At 38.3% G+C, this 19,522-nt stretch overlaps 2 protein-coding genes across 4 annotated transcripts in view; one reads left to right on the forward strand and one right to left on the reverse strand.

The window, feature by feature from the left end:
- The window catches only part of NAA16 (N-alpha-acetyltransferase 16, NatA auxiliary subunit), a 366,631-nt gene that overhangs the window by 124,062 nt on the left and 223,047 nt on the right, over positions 1 to 19,522 (forward strand). The window lies entirely within an intron of this gene.
- Positions 1 to 19,522, reverse strand: part of VWA8 (von Willebrand factor A domain containing 8) — a 174,965-nt gene that overhangs the window by 12,310 nt on the left and 143,133 nt on the right. For all 3 annotated transcript variants that reach the window (XM_052705551.1, XM_052705550.1, XM_052705552.1), the window contains 4 exons: positions 10,820 to 10,928; positions 9,882 to 10,038; positions 7,128 to 7,236; positions 1,376 to 1,501 (listed from right to left, as the gene is read on the reverse strand). In XM_052705551.1, coding sequence (XP_052561511.1) covers positions 1,376 to 1,501; positions 7,128 to 7,236; positions 9,882 to 10,038; positions 10,820 to 10,928 — 501 coding nt within the window. The remainder of the gene's footprint in view (positions 1 to 1,375; positions 1,502 to 7,127; positions 7,237 to 9,881; positions 10,039 to 10,819; positions 10,929 to 19,522) is intronic.

Raw genomic sequence — 19,522 nt, forward strand, 5'->3', positions numbered from 1 at the left:
AACCTAAACATCACTACGGATAACACGCTGTGGAAAAAGAACCCACCAGACTGAGCAAAGCACAAAACATTTCTCCAGCAAGAAATGATGATTTTTCTTAAAAAAAGAACAAAAATATGTTAACTTTTTTTCTTTTTTTCCTATGTTTCAAAGTTGCCGACAGATACCTCAATTCATTCTTTCACTTCACCTTCAATGACTGGAAACAACATAGCTTCAAAAATTCCACACATGCTTGTCAGGAAAATACTTTTTCTGGTCTCATTTGTTATTCTTCTCATCTCAGAAAGAATATTCTCAACTTTTCTCAGTCTGCCAAAGCTCATAATGGAAATGTTCTTCCTTGGCTTACAATACTAACAGAGACCCCTAGAAGAAAATCTGATCTGCTGAGGTTTATAATATTTTAAAAATGTTTGAAATCTTGCTCTGTTTAACTACTAGACTTCTCTTCATTCTCATTCCCAAACCATTATTTTTTCCTGAAAACAACCTCCATCTGTTTTAACAATTACTGGCACAGTACATTCCAAGGAGAGACTTTATACAGTGTGCACTGACATCAGTCTGGATACAAGTTAATGGTTGTTAAATACGATTTGTCTAAAAACAGCCACGTTAAAAAACAGATACTTAAAACACTTCTATGAAGTCGAAAGAGCTGCCAGCATTTGGGTGCTTTACTCTTTCATTATTTTCTCAATGGACTGCTGTACCCTCACAAAACAGGGGGGCTGAGAGGATCCGTTAAATCCTACTCTTTTTTTTAAAGCAAAATTTAAATGTATATATATATATATATATATACATTTACTGTTATAACTAACTATACATTATAACTGAACTGTCTACACTGAGAAAATGCACTTTGAGAAAAGATCAGAAATGAGAATCTAATCACTTCTCCTGCACTGGGAGACAGAATACCTTGCATATCATGGAAAAATAATAGATTCATACAATGCTTTGTTTTTATAACATTTTCAATGATGTTGTGGTCTACAATAGCAAAAAAAAAAAGTTACATTAGTGAGAAAATCTTTTCCTTCTATTTTTTAGATGAACAAGCAGTTTTCTGATAATCAACTTCAGCACATACATATAAAATAGAAAACAAGAGGACTAAACCTGTTGCACTGGATCAAAGCAAAGGACTGCTTAGACCAGCACCTCTCTGAGGATGGCCAACAGCAAATACATGGAAGATCATAGGAAGAGGTGAAGCAAATCTTCCATTTTGAGGCTGTCTCAGCGAAATCCTGATCCAGAGATAGTTCTTCTGAGTTTCTCATGTCTATACCAGTACAGCCACTAAGAAATCATCAATTCTTTTAGGCCCTCCCCTACTTTTCCCTACTACCTGTTGGATACTTACTTGCGGCTCAAGCTCTCCCCGCCGTTTATAAATGGCTTTCTCTCCTGTCAGCCCATCAATGATTTTGGTATCATCTAGTTCTCCAACAGCTTGGTGTCTCATCCATTGTCTTTCCTTACCCTTGGCCTACAATAGAAAAAAAACCCAAACCTTAATTCACTCAGTGATTTGAAGGTATTTCAAGCAATTTAAGACCTACTGTACGTGACAGGCATATGAACTTTCTTTGTTGTTACATGACATTTTTGGCAAAAGCTAATGAAACCTGAACACATTTTCATAGCTCCTTTCCTCTCCTTCTATGAAAGAAAAGTCAATACTGACAAAGAATACATTCCTCTGTAATTTTGTCCTCCTTAACATCTGATATGTGGGAGTTTACCTGTAGACTGTGGAAATATTAACCTTTTTTCTTGCAAATGTGCTGGAAATTTGAGTAACAAATCTGTGCAAAACTATATACAACCAGAGGGACGTGCATAACTGGCAATTTATTTCACACTCTCCATTCAAGTAACACAAGAAAAAAAAAGGTGGCAGCCTTCAAGGTAAAACTAAGCTGCATTAAGCTTATGTAATAGTAAGTGGCTTCTTTTAAACCAACATTTGTAATACATTATTGTTCTATTTTAGAATAAAAACCTTGAAAATTGCGATACTCAAGAGATATTTCAATTAATTATTTTTTTTTTTCAGTTTATTTGAAAGAACATCACTTATTTACAACCTGCTTGTTGGAAATGCCTTACAGTCCAGTAACTCAAGTGTTTATGGAACTTTAGTATGTATAAACAACCACAGAAGATTAGAGATTCAAATATTTCAGATTAAAAAAAATCTATTTAGGAATACTTTAAATGGATAGCTTCATCATAGTCCTCATGTCACAAGGTCATCTAAAGATGGCAAAGAGTACATACATGTGTTCTAAGCCTTATTTCATTTCTGCTCAAATGTTGAGTTTGAAGTTGTTTATCCCTGTAGTAAAGCCAGCCTGGAAATACGATTTTAAATTTATATATGTATAATGCATTTGCATGCTCAGCAAAATTGCTGGTTAGCAGCTGGAGGTAAATCAAATATCCAGAAGGACACAAACTGCCTGAGACATTGGATCTCAGGAATGAAAATCAGTTGCTCTTTGAGAAGCAGGAAGTGCTACATTACAAATCCCCAGCAAACGGCAGGCCTGGGATTTGAGAGGACAAATCATTGTAATTTTGTACAGTCTGAGCAGTAAGATGATGGTTTCCTAAGGCTAAGAGAATCTTTGAAATTGCTTTGGTCAAAATTTATGAGGTTTTTCTTTTTAGCGCACATGGAAAAAGGCATTTTGGATTACTGCCTATTGCCAATAGCTATTCAAAAGTAATGGACTAGTTATCTATGAAAATAAGTGTGCAGAAAGAACACAAAGCCACAGGGAAAACGTTTTGATTAATTCATTTTACAGTATCGAGTTAACGTAGCTGTGACAAGCACAGGTCTTTTTAATTACGTTATGTCAAAAGCTTTACAGATTCTTGCAGTACATGGAAACCTCAGCCTCTTAGTAAATCACATGAGGCTAAAGGGCAAAAGATTTCTTAAGTTATGAATTCAATCACTTGTTCTCTCTGATAGATTTCAGTGGTGCTATGGCTAGCCGGGGTCTAACCACGTTTTGCAGTTGGGCATCCAGGAATTTGCTTCTGCCCTAGCTTAGTAGTCTCCACTATCATTAACTATCCTTGGGATAGAGTTTGAAATCCCCTCTTCCATAGGCTTATTGATTCCCTTGTTGTCCTGGGAACTGTGTAACATTGCAAGAAGAGACCTGTAAATTCATAGAATCATATCACAAAATCATAGAATGGCTTGGGTTGGAAGTGAACTTAAGAATCATCAAGCTCCAACCTCCCTGCCACAGGCAGGGCTGGCAACCTTCATATCTAATACTAGATCAGGCTGCCCTGATTCTAGATGATCCTTCCATGCTCCACTGAATTGCCACACCATAGGTGTTTTCTTGCTGTGAAAATCACAGTAGGATAACACATGGCAAATTTCAACATCCCAACTAATGATTTCTTTAATGTGCTCCTACAGACAACGTGTTCAGTGAGCAGAGCCTGTCTAAAGTGAATCATGACACTTCCAGGATGATGTAGATGAGAAGATTTTGTTCTTAATAATCTTAGTCACCACCATACTGGGACACAGATACAGTCTTAAGACTTCCTGAGGTCTTTAGCTTTGTCAAATGGTTTTTATTTGCTTCCTTTCAGTAGATAGGAGGGAGAAACAACAGAAGACTACAAAGGTTCACGTAGATGAGGAAATTCTTAACTAGTCTCACTACAGTTTTCACTGAAAAAGATTTAGCTTTGGAGCTATTTGGTGTTCAAGGAACAGAGTGGGAAGAATATACTTTTTAATGATGACCATAATTAAAAATCCATGACTGTTTACCACATTATAAAGCTTATGCAACGTTCAGCTGATGAAAAAAAATAATAAAAAAAAAGAAAACAAAACTGAAATGTTATTAGAGGAACACAGAGTTTACATTCTTCTCCTAATACAGGAAAGGACGCTGACAAAATCCGACTTAAAATCTTACCCAAATAATACTAAAATTATTTAGACTACTTAGCATCAGCCTATTCAGTGCAGAATTTAGAGAAAGGCCACTAAGATGATCAGAGGGCTGGAGCACCTCTCCTATGAAGACAGGCTGATGGAACTTTGTTTATTTAGCTTGGAGAAGAGAAGGCCCAGGGGAGACCTCATTGTGGCCTACCAGTACTTGAAGGGAGCATATGAACAGGAGGGGGAATGGCTGTTTATGAGGATGGATAATGATAGGACAAGGGGGAATGGTTTTAAACTGAGACAGAAGAGATTTAGATTAGATATTAGGAGGAAGTTTTTCACACAGAGGGTGGTGAAGCACTGGAACAGGTTGCCCAAGGAGGCTGTGGATGCCCCATGCCTGGAGGCATTCAAGGCCAGGCTGGATGTGGCTCTGGGCAGCCTGGTCTGCTGGTTGGTGACCCTGCACACAGCAGGGGGTTGAAACCAGATGATCACTGTGGTCCTTTTCAACCCAGGCCATTCTATGTTTCTATGATTCTATGAATTTCTAGGCATTTCTTTACAGAAAAAAAAAAACCTTCTTCTTAAGTATTTGTGTTATAAAATGCACACACATATTGCTGGTAAGTTTCAAAGTAATTTCAATATGTAATTTTCATAAACTTAAACAAATGACAGGAATGCTTGAAGGATAAAAACAGTCTCCTTTTCTAGAAAGGGCAAACAGTCCATTACATCTGCAACACTGCCACCACTGCAATAATTCTTCTCACTCAAAGATATCAAAGGCATATTTTGAAGAAATTTTAGAAAATATAACCACTTTATATGTCTGTAATTAACACAGAAAAAGCTGCACATATGAAATGCTTGCATTTAAATATGTAATGCTATAGGGTTGTATGAAATACTTCCAGTTGTGGTCTGCATTTGTTTCTGGGAAAACTTTGTGTGCGTGTTCCCAGAAAAAACATAGTTGTTGAAAGCAGAAAACTACTACTGAGAAGGAATGGGGTTTTTCCCACTGTCAGCCCTCCCAACTGTCTTTATCACCCTATTGTCACTGCTTTTGCTGCTATGACCTGACAATTCCCACACAGTCCAAACCAGTCAACCCCATTAGGCTTTGTGACTTAGGTCCAGGTTTGCCCAGTTCAAGTGTAAGTGCATAAAGGATGCTCAGAAGCTACAGGGTCAGTTGCTCCAGACTCCCCCTATAATTAATAAAAAGAGAAGTACTTCCAGAGGGCAAGTAATCTAAAATCTCAGGTCTTCCTGAGTCTCTGATTAATCATAAGTTATTAAATTTGGACTTCAGATGTGTAAGCCTTATACAGAGATTGGTCAGCACTAGCAGAGAGAAGAAAGCTCGTCATTGACTGGACTCTGGAGTCCAGGCCTTGCTACTTCTAGAGAAGATCAAGAACAACTTGCAATGCCTCACCAGTTTTGTTCAAATCATTGACAAAGATTAGTGAGTTACATAAAGTAAAATGAGTCATAAAATTACATTCTCAGTAATTTTTCTCAATATTCACGCGCTACTTCCGACTTGCTGCTGCTACTGATTTTTGAGGTGTCAACAACTGGACCAGAATTCCAGGCTTCAAATCCTTGGGGTGTAAAATTTAATCGAAGGAACACATTTTTTAAAACAAACCCACAAAACCCAGTGATTAAAAGGCATATGTTGAAAAGGAAATCCTGGTGACATGAGTGTGGACAATATATTTTCATTACAAGAACATAGAAAGTTCAAAACAAGGCAAACTCAAACATTTTTAAAAAGCTAAAAGAGTTCTCTAATAAAAAAATGAAATATTCTTGGATTCTAAGTAACCCTTGTTATCATTTGCCTTCATTTTCCTAGTGGATCTTCTAATAAAATATCTACCACAATGTGTACAGAGTTCAAAATTTGCTTTCAATATTGCTTTTATTCTAAGAGCTAGTTTTTCTGAACTCAGCGAGTTTGTTTATTTTCATCATATGGTAAGTTTATCATCTCTGTGGTTAGCTGTTATGAATTTGCCCAGGATGTTGGCAGTCTCATAAAATACCAAGGCTTATAAGTGTTTGCCTTGATATTAAAATGACCTTTTTAACAAAGTCACAGGATATGTCTCCTTTTATTAAAATACATTCTATTTTGTCTATGATTAATGTGACCTCTGAACATAACAATTCTGGCCCCAAGGAATAGATAAGGGAGATTTTAAAAAGACTTTAAACTGAAGATTCTTTTATTCACTTCTTGTCATAAACCTTGCTTCAAAATGCATATCTGACACAAACACAGTAAAAACAAGCACTTGGATAAAAACAATGCAGGAAAAACTGAGATTTATACCTACAGCTTTTCAACTGAATCCTCTCTTTATGAACCAAAAGCCTAAGTTCCTGAGCTGGAATACATACTGGGTGCCTGTATGAATCAAAGTATATTACTACAAGACCATTCCAAATGGTCTATATGAGGAGGCATCTGAGCCTTCAACAGAAATGCTTTTAATCAGAGAGATGTCTTATAAGGAATAAATTTATTTTTCTTTCATTTTCAATGACTATCAGGTTCTTCCTTGAAACAGCGCACTTTTTATTTTAATTACACTGTAGGTGAACACTAGCATTAATAAAACCTCAAGCAACCATGGAACTAATTAACAGAAGAAAAGTAAAGAGGTATATTTGGTTAGCTTCCACTTAGTGACTTGAGCCACGCCTATTTTAATTAGTCAGACCCAAAATAAATCCTGAGGAAGAATTGTTTTCAAGTGCACAGGCAGCAAAACTATGAAAGTCTTTTAACACACATAATATTTCCATGTTTAAAAGTCTTTTGGACAGAGGGCAAAAAGAAAGACTGTGATCTACACACCATCACATACTCTTTTAATAATATACAGTATTTTCTTTCTCAAAACTGTGCTCCTGAATAAGTAATCTCTGCAAGCTGTGTGATGGGAGTAATGTAACTTGTAAAGATGAGCACTGAGATCCACTTAAAAGCTGACTTTGAAATAGTGATACGAGACTGTTTTTCCTAAACACGATTATAACCTGAATCTGCTTTTAACTCTCAAATATATCAGATGGCAACAATATAAGCAGGACAGTGTTTTAAGGGAAATGTAACGAGCTCACCGTGTTGCTTTATCAGCGAATCTAAGATTACCTGCAGATTGTCTAAGATGATGCGGAGCGACTGAACCTGACGTCGTACTGCTCCAGAGAATCTTTCATAAGTAGATGCGTCGTACTCACTCATCTGAATCTCTTTCAATCTAGAGCAAACAACAGGCAGCTCAGAACTGCTTCAGAAACAACCACATCATCCTTTAGCATATATAAATTAGAAACATACTTACTTGGTAACACGTAAATTGAGACAACAGTGATCACAAACAAGAGACAAATCAAAGAATTGGCAGCCGCTTTTGTGAATTGTTCAAAAGATCACCAGTGCCTACAAGGATTGCCTCACATCAGAACCTACTAAAATTACTCATCCCTTGGCTCTCTCCTAATCTGCTTTAAAGTTTGGGAAGTGAATCAGATGTTCTGTAAAACGTGATTGAATTTTATTGGCTTAGGTGTTGCTATATGTACACACACGAGCGCCTATCCATTACTTCACTGTCGGAGTATTTTAAGCGTATCGCGATCCACGCTCTAACGCAAAGGTTAAGTACAGACATACTCTCAAATCTGTTGTTGAAGATTTACAGCCAGTCACTGTGTCTCCAGTACCTATCTTAGTGCTTCATAAAATGAGGAAATCTTGAAACAAAGGAGCTTTAGATGTATGTCAGTAAAAACGTGCTCCCCTACAAAAAATGAGTCACGTCACCGAACTCTCTTCTGTCCAGACACACAACAAAGATCAACATCTGCACTATAAAAACTAATACAAGCACCTTCCATAACTTGTGTCTCCACTTAAAAGTTCTTTACTCTTCTCAACATCATATCTGAGCAGATAGTCTTAAGATGGTGAAACTCACAACTGGAACATAATTACAGTGAAGTATGAGCTGAGGGACAGATGAATACGCTGCATTTATGCACTGCTCAATATTTTCAGTAACTCAAATTCATGTAGTGAGGCTGCAATCTTATATCTGCCCATCCAACCATCCTGACTGGATTCAGCTAAAATATATGACCTACCTGCTATGGGTCAGACTAGATGATCTTAGTGACCTATTTTAACCCTTATTATTCTATGACTCCATGATTCTATCCATGAGCAGCTTATTTCAAACACAAGCACTTTATAACAGCATAATCTCACTCAGACTGAAAATAAGGATTTTAAAATGAATTATAAATTATTAGCAAAGTACATATAGGCTAGCAATACACTGCATCTATCCAAGAGTAGTTGCTAACTCCATTCTACTGAACTGGGGTAATTCAAAATGCTTTCCACTAGCAGTATCATCTAGTTGGGAAAGCAATCAATATCATTCGGATTAAAATTCTTCCTTCCATACAATAGCATATAAACAAAACAGTAAAATTTGCAGATCCCTTCATTTTTTTCTTCACTTTAAGGACTCCAACCTTCCTATTCCTAACTTTCATCTCTTAGTTCCCACAGCTACCCAAGTGGTATAGAATAATAATCCGTGTCAAATGTTGTTTCAGAACAGACTACATCTATTGCTGGTACATGGTAGTTTACTGGTTTTAGCAGGATATGAATTGTTATCTCATGTGCAGACACTCAGATTATACAGGACTCAGCTGCACTGCTCCCACAACATGCAGCACTATCTAGGAATTTCCCCCCATCATGAACTTTGTAGAGCATCACAGAGCATCAAAGCATGCCATGTTTGCTTACACATAAGTAGACGTACACTATCTAAGAGCTATTTGTATTATGGAAAAACTGACAGGGAATTTTGCAGAGTGGAGACACAGAAAGACAGTTAAAAGTAGTCTTTCTTTGCACAGCCCACAAAACACCAGTAAAGAAATACAGGCAAATCAAGCCATGTCTTCCCCCTGAGAGCAAACCCTGAACTGATTATTTTTAATTTAAATATCTGGATGTTGCTTGTGTAAATTAAGTAGCTATTGAAAAGTATTTTTCTTTTCTGAACCTTTTCCTGTGAAGTTCTGATATAATCAGTACACTTTCCTTGTCTTTATTAATCACAAATGCTCTAATGAATACATTAAATGCCTGAGGAAATCTAGTAATAAAAAAAAGATTAAAACAGAAACTTGGTCTGAATGCAGTAGATAAATTTAAATACAGTGGTTCCCATACAGAGTGTGCTTTGTGCTAAACCATCTATATTTACACAGCAGTTGAAGCAAATGGCAGTCTCCTTTCCTGTTACTTTTAGCACCCAGATATGCCCCCTTGATTAGGAGTCACTGTTAACAGTGGCAAAATGTGAAGTGACAAAGCTGCTTCTAAATTTATTCGTTCCAGTGTTTTAATCTCCCCAGTACTCTTCTTTCAGGCAGACATTCACACTGCAGTATGGCTTGGGTTGAAACATAAAGCTGTCAGTATAACTGTCAGTGCACTTAGCTATTTTTATGATGGGTGCTCTGGACCCCTCACCAGCTTTGCTGCCCTTCTTTGAACCCACTCCAGGGCCTCAATGACTTTCTTGCAGTGAGGGGCCCAAAATTGGACGCAGTACTTGAGGTGCAGCCTCACCAGAGCTGAGCACAGGGCTGAACACAATCACTTCCCTGTTCCTGCTGGCAACAGCAGTTCCTGATGCAAGCCAGGATGCCATTGGCCTTCTTGGCCACCTGGGCACACTGCTGGCTCATGTTCAGCCAAACATCAATCAACACCCCCAGGTCCATTTCCTCAACTTCCTCCTAAAATCTAACCTACTCACTTAGTAAGTGAAGTCAGTAAAGACAATTGTTGTTTTTTGTTTTTCCTTTACATTACCTCTGTTTAAAGGCTTTTTCACCCATCTCTCGAGCAGCTCTCTTAACTTCCTCAGGAACAGCATCCTTTTCAGCTTGAGATATTTGGTAAACCTTATGGCCAGCATCCAGACGATACGGCCCACCCTTGCCACCTAGCCCAGCAGTGTCTCTCCCACCTAGAATGGTTGAAATAGAAAAACAAATTATAGAATATGCATTCAGTAATAAATAAGAAAACATTTTCCTTATTGCTTCCATTGCCATATCTATAGATGATATTCAGAAAAATTTCCCAATTCTGAAAATAAATATTTATTGCTAACAACATTCAAAACCAAATAGTTATCATGGAACAGGAGAACCCCGATGGAATACTTGTGTCTATAGCACTCTGAGAACAGATTAGTAACAGTGACCACCATGTATAAAGGGGACTGTAAATTAAGTATAGAACATATACTCAAAGCTCTCAGTCCTTGAATAAAATTGAAATTGAATAAAACAACTTATTCAGACTTTGTCTTTTCCCAAGACTGCTCTTTTACATTGCTTCCAAACCACTTTATCAAGTGATCACTGTTGTGTCCTTTAGAATTAGAAGGCACTTTTGCCTATTGTATATGTCTACGTCACCTAAAATTCTGCTGCTACACAAGTCTAAGAGAATGGCAAGTGACTCAGGCCTAGCTTTCGTAGCTGCAAGGTGCTGGTTCCCTATATGGGCAATGAAGAGTAAAAACTACAAAATGTCATTTAAGTGAAGATCTGCTATACAGAGTTTAAGTCAGGCACTAGGCACTGTAACTACATCTCATAGACAATAAAGGCACTGAGTAAAATAGTCCTAGACAGAAAGAGTGGGTTTGTATATGTCTACTTTCATCTGGTACAGCATCTGGTACAGCAGTTTTTGCAAACATCCTTCCAAGATGCATAAAAAAAGTAATGAATGAAAACCTGTTCCACCAGCCCAAGTATTTCCACCAACATGAGGCATGTTGTCTGGATCCACTTTCCCATGTTTGGGGGAACTGACGTCCAAACCACTGTCCCTCTGAATGGTTATCTGTAAAATAAAAATAGAGCTGAAAATCTTGCTTATACCAAGTAAAATCACTCTTACAACCCAATAACTATTAGATCTTACACTCTGCTGCTGAGCGGCACGTTAGACCCACATCAGATCTAAGAGGGCCATCATATTTAAACCGTGCAGCGTGTTCAGATGTTAATCATGCTACAAAAATAAGCATTTATTGATGATAGCCAATAGAATTTAAAATTCCACTGTAGACAGGGCCATCCACAGTTTGAATGCCTCTTGTGGTACTGATATCTGGCTGTATATTCCCTTTACAAACTGCATGAACGCCCAACTACAGCTTCACATGCTCTACTGATGGGCAGACTGATTTTCTTTTCATGAGCAGTGACTAAATAAATAGCATGTTCCTCTCACATTGTACTCATGTAATCCTTGACTTCCAGTCTTGACTACAAAAGTCTATAGCGGTGAGTTTTCTACTGCAAATGCCCATCTAGTGACTGCATGTTCCCCACTGACTTACTGTAGAGCTGAAGACCCAACAGCTGTCAGATGTTTGGGACTGAATCACTTTAGGCTGAGGTTGGATTTAAATGGGTGAGTGAAGGTAAAAATACTTCTCCCTGTTATGAACTCTGAGTCATGCAGTGAGTCAATGATTCACGTGTAAAATGCCCTTCAATTACTAATCTTCCACAACTTAATATCAATTTACTATTATATGAAACTCAATGACATATAAAAACAGTGTCTTTAAATCTATACCCTATAAATTAGTCTTTTTTTCGTGAACCATGATACATTCATCTCTCTGATGAATTCCTCTGTCCCAGTAATGACAATTTACTGACTTTTCAGAAGTTCACTGGCATTACAAAGATTTTCACCCAAACTGTACAGTATTTAATGCTTGAATTCACTGTCTTGCAGACTTAACTTAGTACTGACATGAATTCCATACATGTTTTTGAACTGAAAACATGTGCTCTAACAACAGTGTCTTGGCAACTGTTCAAAATAGTATTTACTTCCTCTTTATGGTATTGATATTAATTCAAAGAGGTACAATGCATCCTCTGTGAACCATGTCATTAGTGTAAAATCAAGATCTAATCTGTTAAATTGCATTAATTTAACATTTGTAAAGGAAGAAAGACACTTAACCACAACAACATGTTGCCCTTGGGGGCTTCTACTTTTTTGGTTTAAGAAATTTCTTTGGAAATAAACAGCTCTTTTTCCCATACAACAGGCAGATTTCAGAACTATCAGAAACACCAAGGAAAACAAAAGCCACTGAACGTAGTTTATACTAAAATCTGAAACCAAAACGATACTGTCAGCATCATGAATTAAAACAGAATATTCTGTGAAAAGAAAAAACAGGAGGACATTTTCATTCTTCTGGATTCTTTATATAAAAAGCGCACAAAGTTCAGCAAAAGGAAGCTCCAAACATAACGGGTGACCTAGATATAATATTCTGTTTTTGTCAAGTTTTTCTACTGAAAAAAAAAATACTACTTTTGAAATACAACTATCATTTAAATTTTAGCAGTGAAAAGTTCTCTATACAGAAATGCTTTGCTGCTCACATAAATTTCTCACTTTCAAATTCATAGAATCATAGAATGGCTTGGGTTGAAAAGGCCCACAATGATCATGTAGTTTCAACCCCCTGCTGTGTGCAGGCTCGCCAACCACCAGACCAGGCTGCCCAGAGCCACATCCAGCCTGGCCTTGAATGCCTCCAGGCATGGGGCATCCACAGCCTCCTTGGGCAACCTGTTCCAGTGCGTCACCACCCTCCGAGTGAAAAACTTCCTCCTAATATCTAACCTAAACCTCCCCTCTCTCAGTTTAATACCATTCCCCCTTGTCCTATCACTATCCATCCTTGTAAATAGCCATTCCCCTCCTGTTCATACGCTCCCTTCAAGTACTGGGAGGCCACAATGAGGTCTCCCTGGAGCCTTCTCTTCTCCAAACTAAACAAGTCCAGTTCCCTCAATCTTTCTACATAGGAGAGGTGCTCCAGCCCTCTGGATTTGATGACCACTGGAGGTCCCTTCCAGCCCCTACAATTCTGTGATTCTGTGAATTCTTCACAGTGGGTCACCTCTGCTGTGCAGTTTTACACGCACAACATACGGGATCTTGTTCATCACTGGTAAAAATGCAGAGCTAATGGTGGTGACTACACTGAAAAAGAAAACTTTGTAGCTGAGAATTTGCTCTATCAAACAGTGCTATTGTGCTCTTCGTTGTACTTTCCATGAAAATAAAAAGGAGACACTACTTTCAAAGTGATCCATGTAAAACATTCCACATTTACATCAACTCTAACATACACATTGCTTTCACAATTACAGTACTTTCATTGTGAGCTCACAATTCATTTTTTTCTGACAGCTTACAAATAAACCCACCAGGTGATATGAGTAAAACAGATCAAACTATCATATTTAGCTTGAGCTGTTTTTGTATGAGTGAACTTAGCATTTTAGCACCCACTGAACTGAAATGAAAATGGAAAAAAAAGTCTTTAAATAGAAGCTTAACACCTCAAAGACAGTTTCAAGTAGCCCAACTGTGCATTTCTGTATCTCAGCAAGTGTTCGTTACCCTCCACTTGCTTGTGTCAAGAAAATAAACATAATACAAGAGGTAACAGCCAGCCTTCAGCAAGTCATATTTATGTTTCTGATGGAAATAAAATAATTCTATTGTCTGACTTCTTATGAGATATTTTCAGTGAACTATTCAGTACACTGAGACTGAATATGTCTTAATGTTCTAATTTCTCTATTATGAACATGCTTATAATAGCATTTGTCCAATGTAGTCAGTAAAATATATTTAGCAAAGTCAACTGAGAGGAGCATTTTAGTATGCCTATCTTTCAGTCATTCAAGTTGCAGAGGATTCATAACTTTGAAGACTGCCATCTTTTCACTCCTGCTTTTTAAATCCATACATCAGCTCCTTATTGTTCAAGTCTGTTAAAACAAAACTGAAGTTTTAACTACCAGAAGTTATCTTTATTGAAGAGACAGGGAAACAGGGAATCTCATCTCCTCTTTTCACACTTGAAATTCTCTCTGAGAGTTTCATGCAGGAGATAGATAGAATTAAGAACTCTTGCTATCTTTGATGCCCATAGCTCCATTATACAGCTGTACGTAGCATACTCCCTAAGAGGGAGGGGTAGACCATGTACTTAATGACTAATGGGAATTAAAAACTAAATAAACTAAGACTTAATAAACTAAACTTAATAACTAATGGGAATGGTTTCAAGCTATAGCAGGGGAGATTCAGGCTGGACATTAGGAAGTATTACTTTTCAGAAAGGGTGATCAGGCACTTGAATGGACTGCCCAGGGAGGTGGTGGAGTCACCGAGCCTGGGGGTGTTCAAGGAAAGGCTGGATGTTGTGTTGAGGGACATGGTTTAGTGGGAGCTATTGGGGATAGGTGAACGGTTGGACTGGGTGATCTTTTAGGTCTTTTCCAACCTTGGTGATTCTATGATTCTATTATTCTGTGATTAAGAGAAAGGCAGAAAAAGAAATCATGGCTACCAGTAAGGAAATTTCATTTAGAGTTTGCGAGCAGAGGTTAAAGAAGGTTGAAAATCTTTCTAACTTTGAATAGAAAAATGATAAATGAGGGGCAGCTTTCAGTTTTTCCCCTGATGCATCTGAGATGCGTCTCTGAGGTGGATCTTTTTTGGCTGGAACCGTTCCTGTCACTTTACCCTGCATACGACACGCTTCCGTTCAACACAGTAAGTTGGCTACAGAGTAAATGGTCTTTTAATACATCAGCTTACTTCAGCATTCTGATCTGGCTAACTTCATTAAAATTCCTGAAAGGCACAAGATGTGCCAGTGCTTCCCATTCTGCAGTGCTTGCCAGAAAAGCTCCTTTGCAGTGCTCTCAGCAACAAAAGCTTGTTTCAGCTTGAGGACTGGTGAAAAAGCTCAGGCTTCTAATGGAGGAGGTCTGCCCCATGCTCAGGGAAACTGAACTTTCCCCTATTAGTTTTAATGCAGCTGGTCCTGCCAGTAGTAACTTGTATCTAGTATTCTTATGCTTATATTATACAATGCTTATTTTAGTAGTTTGATACATCTTACAAGAAGTGGAAAACCAGGAAAAATACTCTAATTCCAGGCTAACATCCCACAGGTATAAAGGGATGTAATTTGTACTTAAGAATATAGACTACAGTTGCATCTTCAAACATTCTCAAATTAAGTTTTTCTTATCTCATTTTAAAACAGACCTGGCCATTCTATAAAGCAATTAAATCATTAACATTTTCTTAAATAGCTTTCTTCCTTCATTAGTACATTGGGCAAAGATGTCAGGAGATCATGCAGGGGAAAAATCTGAACAAATCTTAAACTTTGGCCTACATGTGATTTAAGAGACATTAACTTGCTCATCAAAATCTGGAAAGTTCTTCATCACAACCACATGTTATTATGAAAGTAGACTGACTTTGGCTGTAATGGAACATGACTAGTCTCTAGGTGAACAAGGCACTAAATAATCCACCCCACAGCAGCACAAAGCATTAGAAAATATTTCCCACAGCATGCAGAATGTAATTTAGCAGATGCACAAAAGATTGGTTTTCCCTGAAACGAAACTATTGATTCATTTTAGCTCCCTTCCCAAGCCCCATCAGACATCCTAAAACCTCAGTGTTACCCTAGACTGCATTTAACAAGGCACAAAAACACAAAAACATCCTTTCCCCACTACCATATTTTATCTGTAGCACGAGTGTATGTATTATTTTCTCAAAGAGTATACGAAAGCTTCAAATTGGAGACAAGAAGTCTTTTTTTCCACACAAAGGAATATTCAGTATTAGGTAAAAATACAATCATAGGATCATAGAATGGCCTGGGCTGAAAAGGATCTCAAAGATCATTTAGTTTCAACCCCCCTGCAGACAATATTGCATAATCATGTATGCAATACTCTGTCTTCAGCTTTGTCCTGAAGTGAAAAAAACCCAAACATTAATGACACTGCAGTATAAAATAATTTTATAGGTTTGTGTCATTCATTTTGATTCATTCTGCTTTTCTGTCTTGTCTGCCAAACTTTTCAAGAATTCACAATGAACTAACGAGGCTTCACACGTTATCTGACGTCCATGAACACCACTATTTGAACTCAAATGGCAAAACCATTTAAAGCATCATAGCTTTAAAGCAATTTTAGATATGTAAAATAAAAGTGAAATCACAGATAGGTTTAATTCATGTGGGGAAAGAAGAGGAGAGATTTGGACTGAAACACACAGAAGAGCGAATTTAGCTTGCAATGAAAAGGAGTCTTTATACACCAACTCCAAAAATCCCACTACACAAAATGTAGCCATTGCTGGTGTAGATTTTCACTTGAACTAACTGCTGTCACTCTAACAATCAACCCAGAAGTTTTGCAGCAGTAAATGCATTAGAACCTATTGTCCATAACTACAGATTCTGTGGCTTAAAAGCTGGATAAACGAAATGGAGCAACGACAGAATGTCATATATTTTCTTCCATCTAGCAGATCCTCCATTGTGTTAAAACCCTACGGAAATTCCATTGTTATTTTGTGTTAATGAAAATTTCCATGTCAATTATTTTCAGCTAGGAGATGTCAGGTCACCCCCTACCACATGTGATCAAAACAGATACTGTCCAGCTTGGTTATTTATCGTTACTATTCCATACCTCCTAACATCAATAAACTGAATTGAGTATCTTCTGGAGTACCCCAGCCAATCCACAGATTGAAAGAAAGAAGAGGTATGTGGACATACTATGACAATAAGAAGTATTTTGGACAGAAAACTGCAGGACATCACACAGTTAAAACCAAGTAGAAAAAAAAAACAAAACACCTACAAATGAAAGCAGAAAAGCTGTATTTTCTACACATCTAGGACCTTGTCTAATCTGTTCTTATGAATCACAGATGAAAGTTATTACAGATCAACTATGCTTTGGGTTCTATAGGAAAACCCCCTATGTTCAGCATTACCATAACAGATCACCTGACCATAGGATCATAAAATCGCCTGGGTTGAAAAGGACCACAATGATCATCTCGTTTCAACCCCCTGCTATGTGCAGGGTCACCAACCAGCAGACCAGGCTGCCCAGAGCCACATCCAGCCTGGCCTTCAGTGCCTCCAGGCATGGGGCATCCACAGCCTCCTTGGGCAACCTGTTCCAGTGCGTCACCACCCTCTGTGTGAAAAGCTTCCTCCTAATATCTAACCTAAATCTCTCCTGTCTCAGTTTAAAACCATTCCCCCTTGTCCTATCTCTATCAACCCATGTAAACAGTTGTTCCCCCTCCTGTTTATATGCTTTCTTCAGATGACTTACATTATCTCTGCATTTGTTCTGTCATTAATTAGAGAACAAGTTTCATAGGAGCAGAACCACCAGTGCACATTCCCTTGTTCAGCTGGCAGCGTTTCACTTGTGTTAGCAGCTCTAGCATGTAAGTCAGCAACGTGCACTGCTGCAGACTCTGAGGTTTGAAGGTTGCCGTGCCGAGGTATTCCATTTTCTCCCATGAGGACTGTGGTCTTTCAGAGGAGGCTCAGGGGAAGAAAGAAGAACTTTATGCTGGATCGACCTTCTCTAACAGAAAGTTAAGGTTATTTCCACTCCCACTCTTTGTCTGTCCACTCTAATTAGGCTGGAAGAGCTTTAGGAAATGGAACGTATTTTGAAAGTGTTTGCATAGTGCTTCTGACAAGCGCCTCATTACAACTGATGACATTTATATGAGAAAAAGTAGCTGGCAGAGAACTGATGATCTTTATCTGAGTTGCTTTACCCAGCAGAAAATTTTGGTAATGTGAACTTCTCAAGCTCTACAGGTTCCTGACTGTCTAGTCTTGTGTTACCCCACACTCAGGGCCTTGTTCCCACTTTGCTAGAATGAATCACGCTATCCAGGAATGTCACAGAGCTAAACCCACACTGTGCCCCACGCTTGGCAGAGAAGCCCAAAACACCATCCCACTGAGAGCTGATAGAGGGCAATGAACAATTTGGGTCAGAGTGTGTGGGGCTTACGGATCTCAGCACTGGAAGTGCTACCAAACCTTGCAATCCAGACACTGACGAGGCAACGCTGTTCCCTGCAATATTTCAAGTTTCCCAAGGTCTTGTATAGGATTGCAGAATGCTCTCATATGGTTATTCCAAACTTATGAAATCATGCCACTGCAAACGATTTTCATAATTCATGGCTTTTGTACCAAAAGGACCTAAGAGATGACCAAAATCACTGTTATTAGCTCATTGAGGCCCTCATGTGGTCAGAACAGTCACCTGGTCCGCAGTGGGAAAATAAGAACTGCAGGTGAGGTGGAGGGAAAGGACGAGCCATGCTTGCTGAAGGTCATGCTCTAATTACAGATCAGGAACTGCAGCTTTGCCCATTTTTACTTGCCCGCTTTGCAGTTGAACTTGATGATCTTTAAGGTCTTTTCCAACCTGATCAATTCTATGCTTCGATGATTCAGTCTTAACATCAGGAAAAGGCTGGATTTTTGTTAAAACATTCTGAAGTACGATGGAAAAGAGATAGAAACACTTCAAAAAATGCCAGTATAAATCAAAGTCGATCCTGAGCAGTGAATACAAACAAGTTTGTAACACTGAAATGCCAGAATCAATTATACTTAAGAGAAATACTGAACCTCAAAAATAAGTATTCTAAACTTTCATGTACAAACTGAAGCCTCAGAAAACCAAAAGGAAAAAAAAAGGAATGATTTGGATAACAGCAAAAATATTAACTTCTTAGAAGGGGAATAACACATCACACAGTTGCACAAATAGTTGAGTGGAGTACAAATAAAATAAATGAGGCTGTCTGAGAAAGCCATGAAGATGTTCACTGCCCAAACATGGCAGACAATCAAACTACTACAGATCTTCTGGGATCAGCTCAAAGCAGAGAAATAGGCACAAAGGAAATCTCCTCCCATTTCTAAGTATCTATCTATTTCCTTGAGTCGTTAAGTGATAGTTTGCATACTGAGGATGGGATTTGGATCCAGACTGCAGACAGCTCAAGGCAGGGATGTCCCAGGTAAGCCAGGTGTCTGCATTTAGCATTACAGTTGGTTGTGTATGAATATCCATACAGTTAGACATGTGTAGGTGCCTCCTTCAGGGTGAGCTCTTCGGGCTCTCTTGGTTATAATGAGAACTCCTGTGCTTAGCTCATAAACAGACACCGAAATGCCTGCAGATCTGAAACTGGATCCTGTTTCATCTCCTTTCTGTTACTTCTCAGTATTCCCAAGCACACCCAGAACAAATCCACTTGAGCTGTTTGTGTATAAATAAGTACATGCAAACACTGTTTAAAGCAATGAATTGGAACTGCTTTCACCAGTAAAAAGTATATTTGGTGCTTCTTTCCATCTAATGAAACACATTCAAGAAACACAGCAGGGTAAAGGGCATAGTGGACCACATGCATCCTTCTCTGGAACACTTCCTTCTCTGGAATTCTTTATCTGCTGATATATCACTAAGGCTTGCAGAAGGTTGCATTACGTTTAGGCATCG

Source organism: Tympanuchus pallidicinctus, unplaced genomic scaffold (genome assembly GCF_026119805.1).
Source record: "Tympanuchus pallidicinctus isolate F22 unplaced genomic scaffold, pur_lepc_1.0 scaffold6, whole genome shotgun sequence".
Classification (NCBI taxonomy): domain Eukaryota; kingdom Metazoa; phylum Chordata; class Aves; order Galliformes; family Phasianidae; genus Tympanuchus; species Tympanuchus pallidicinctus.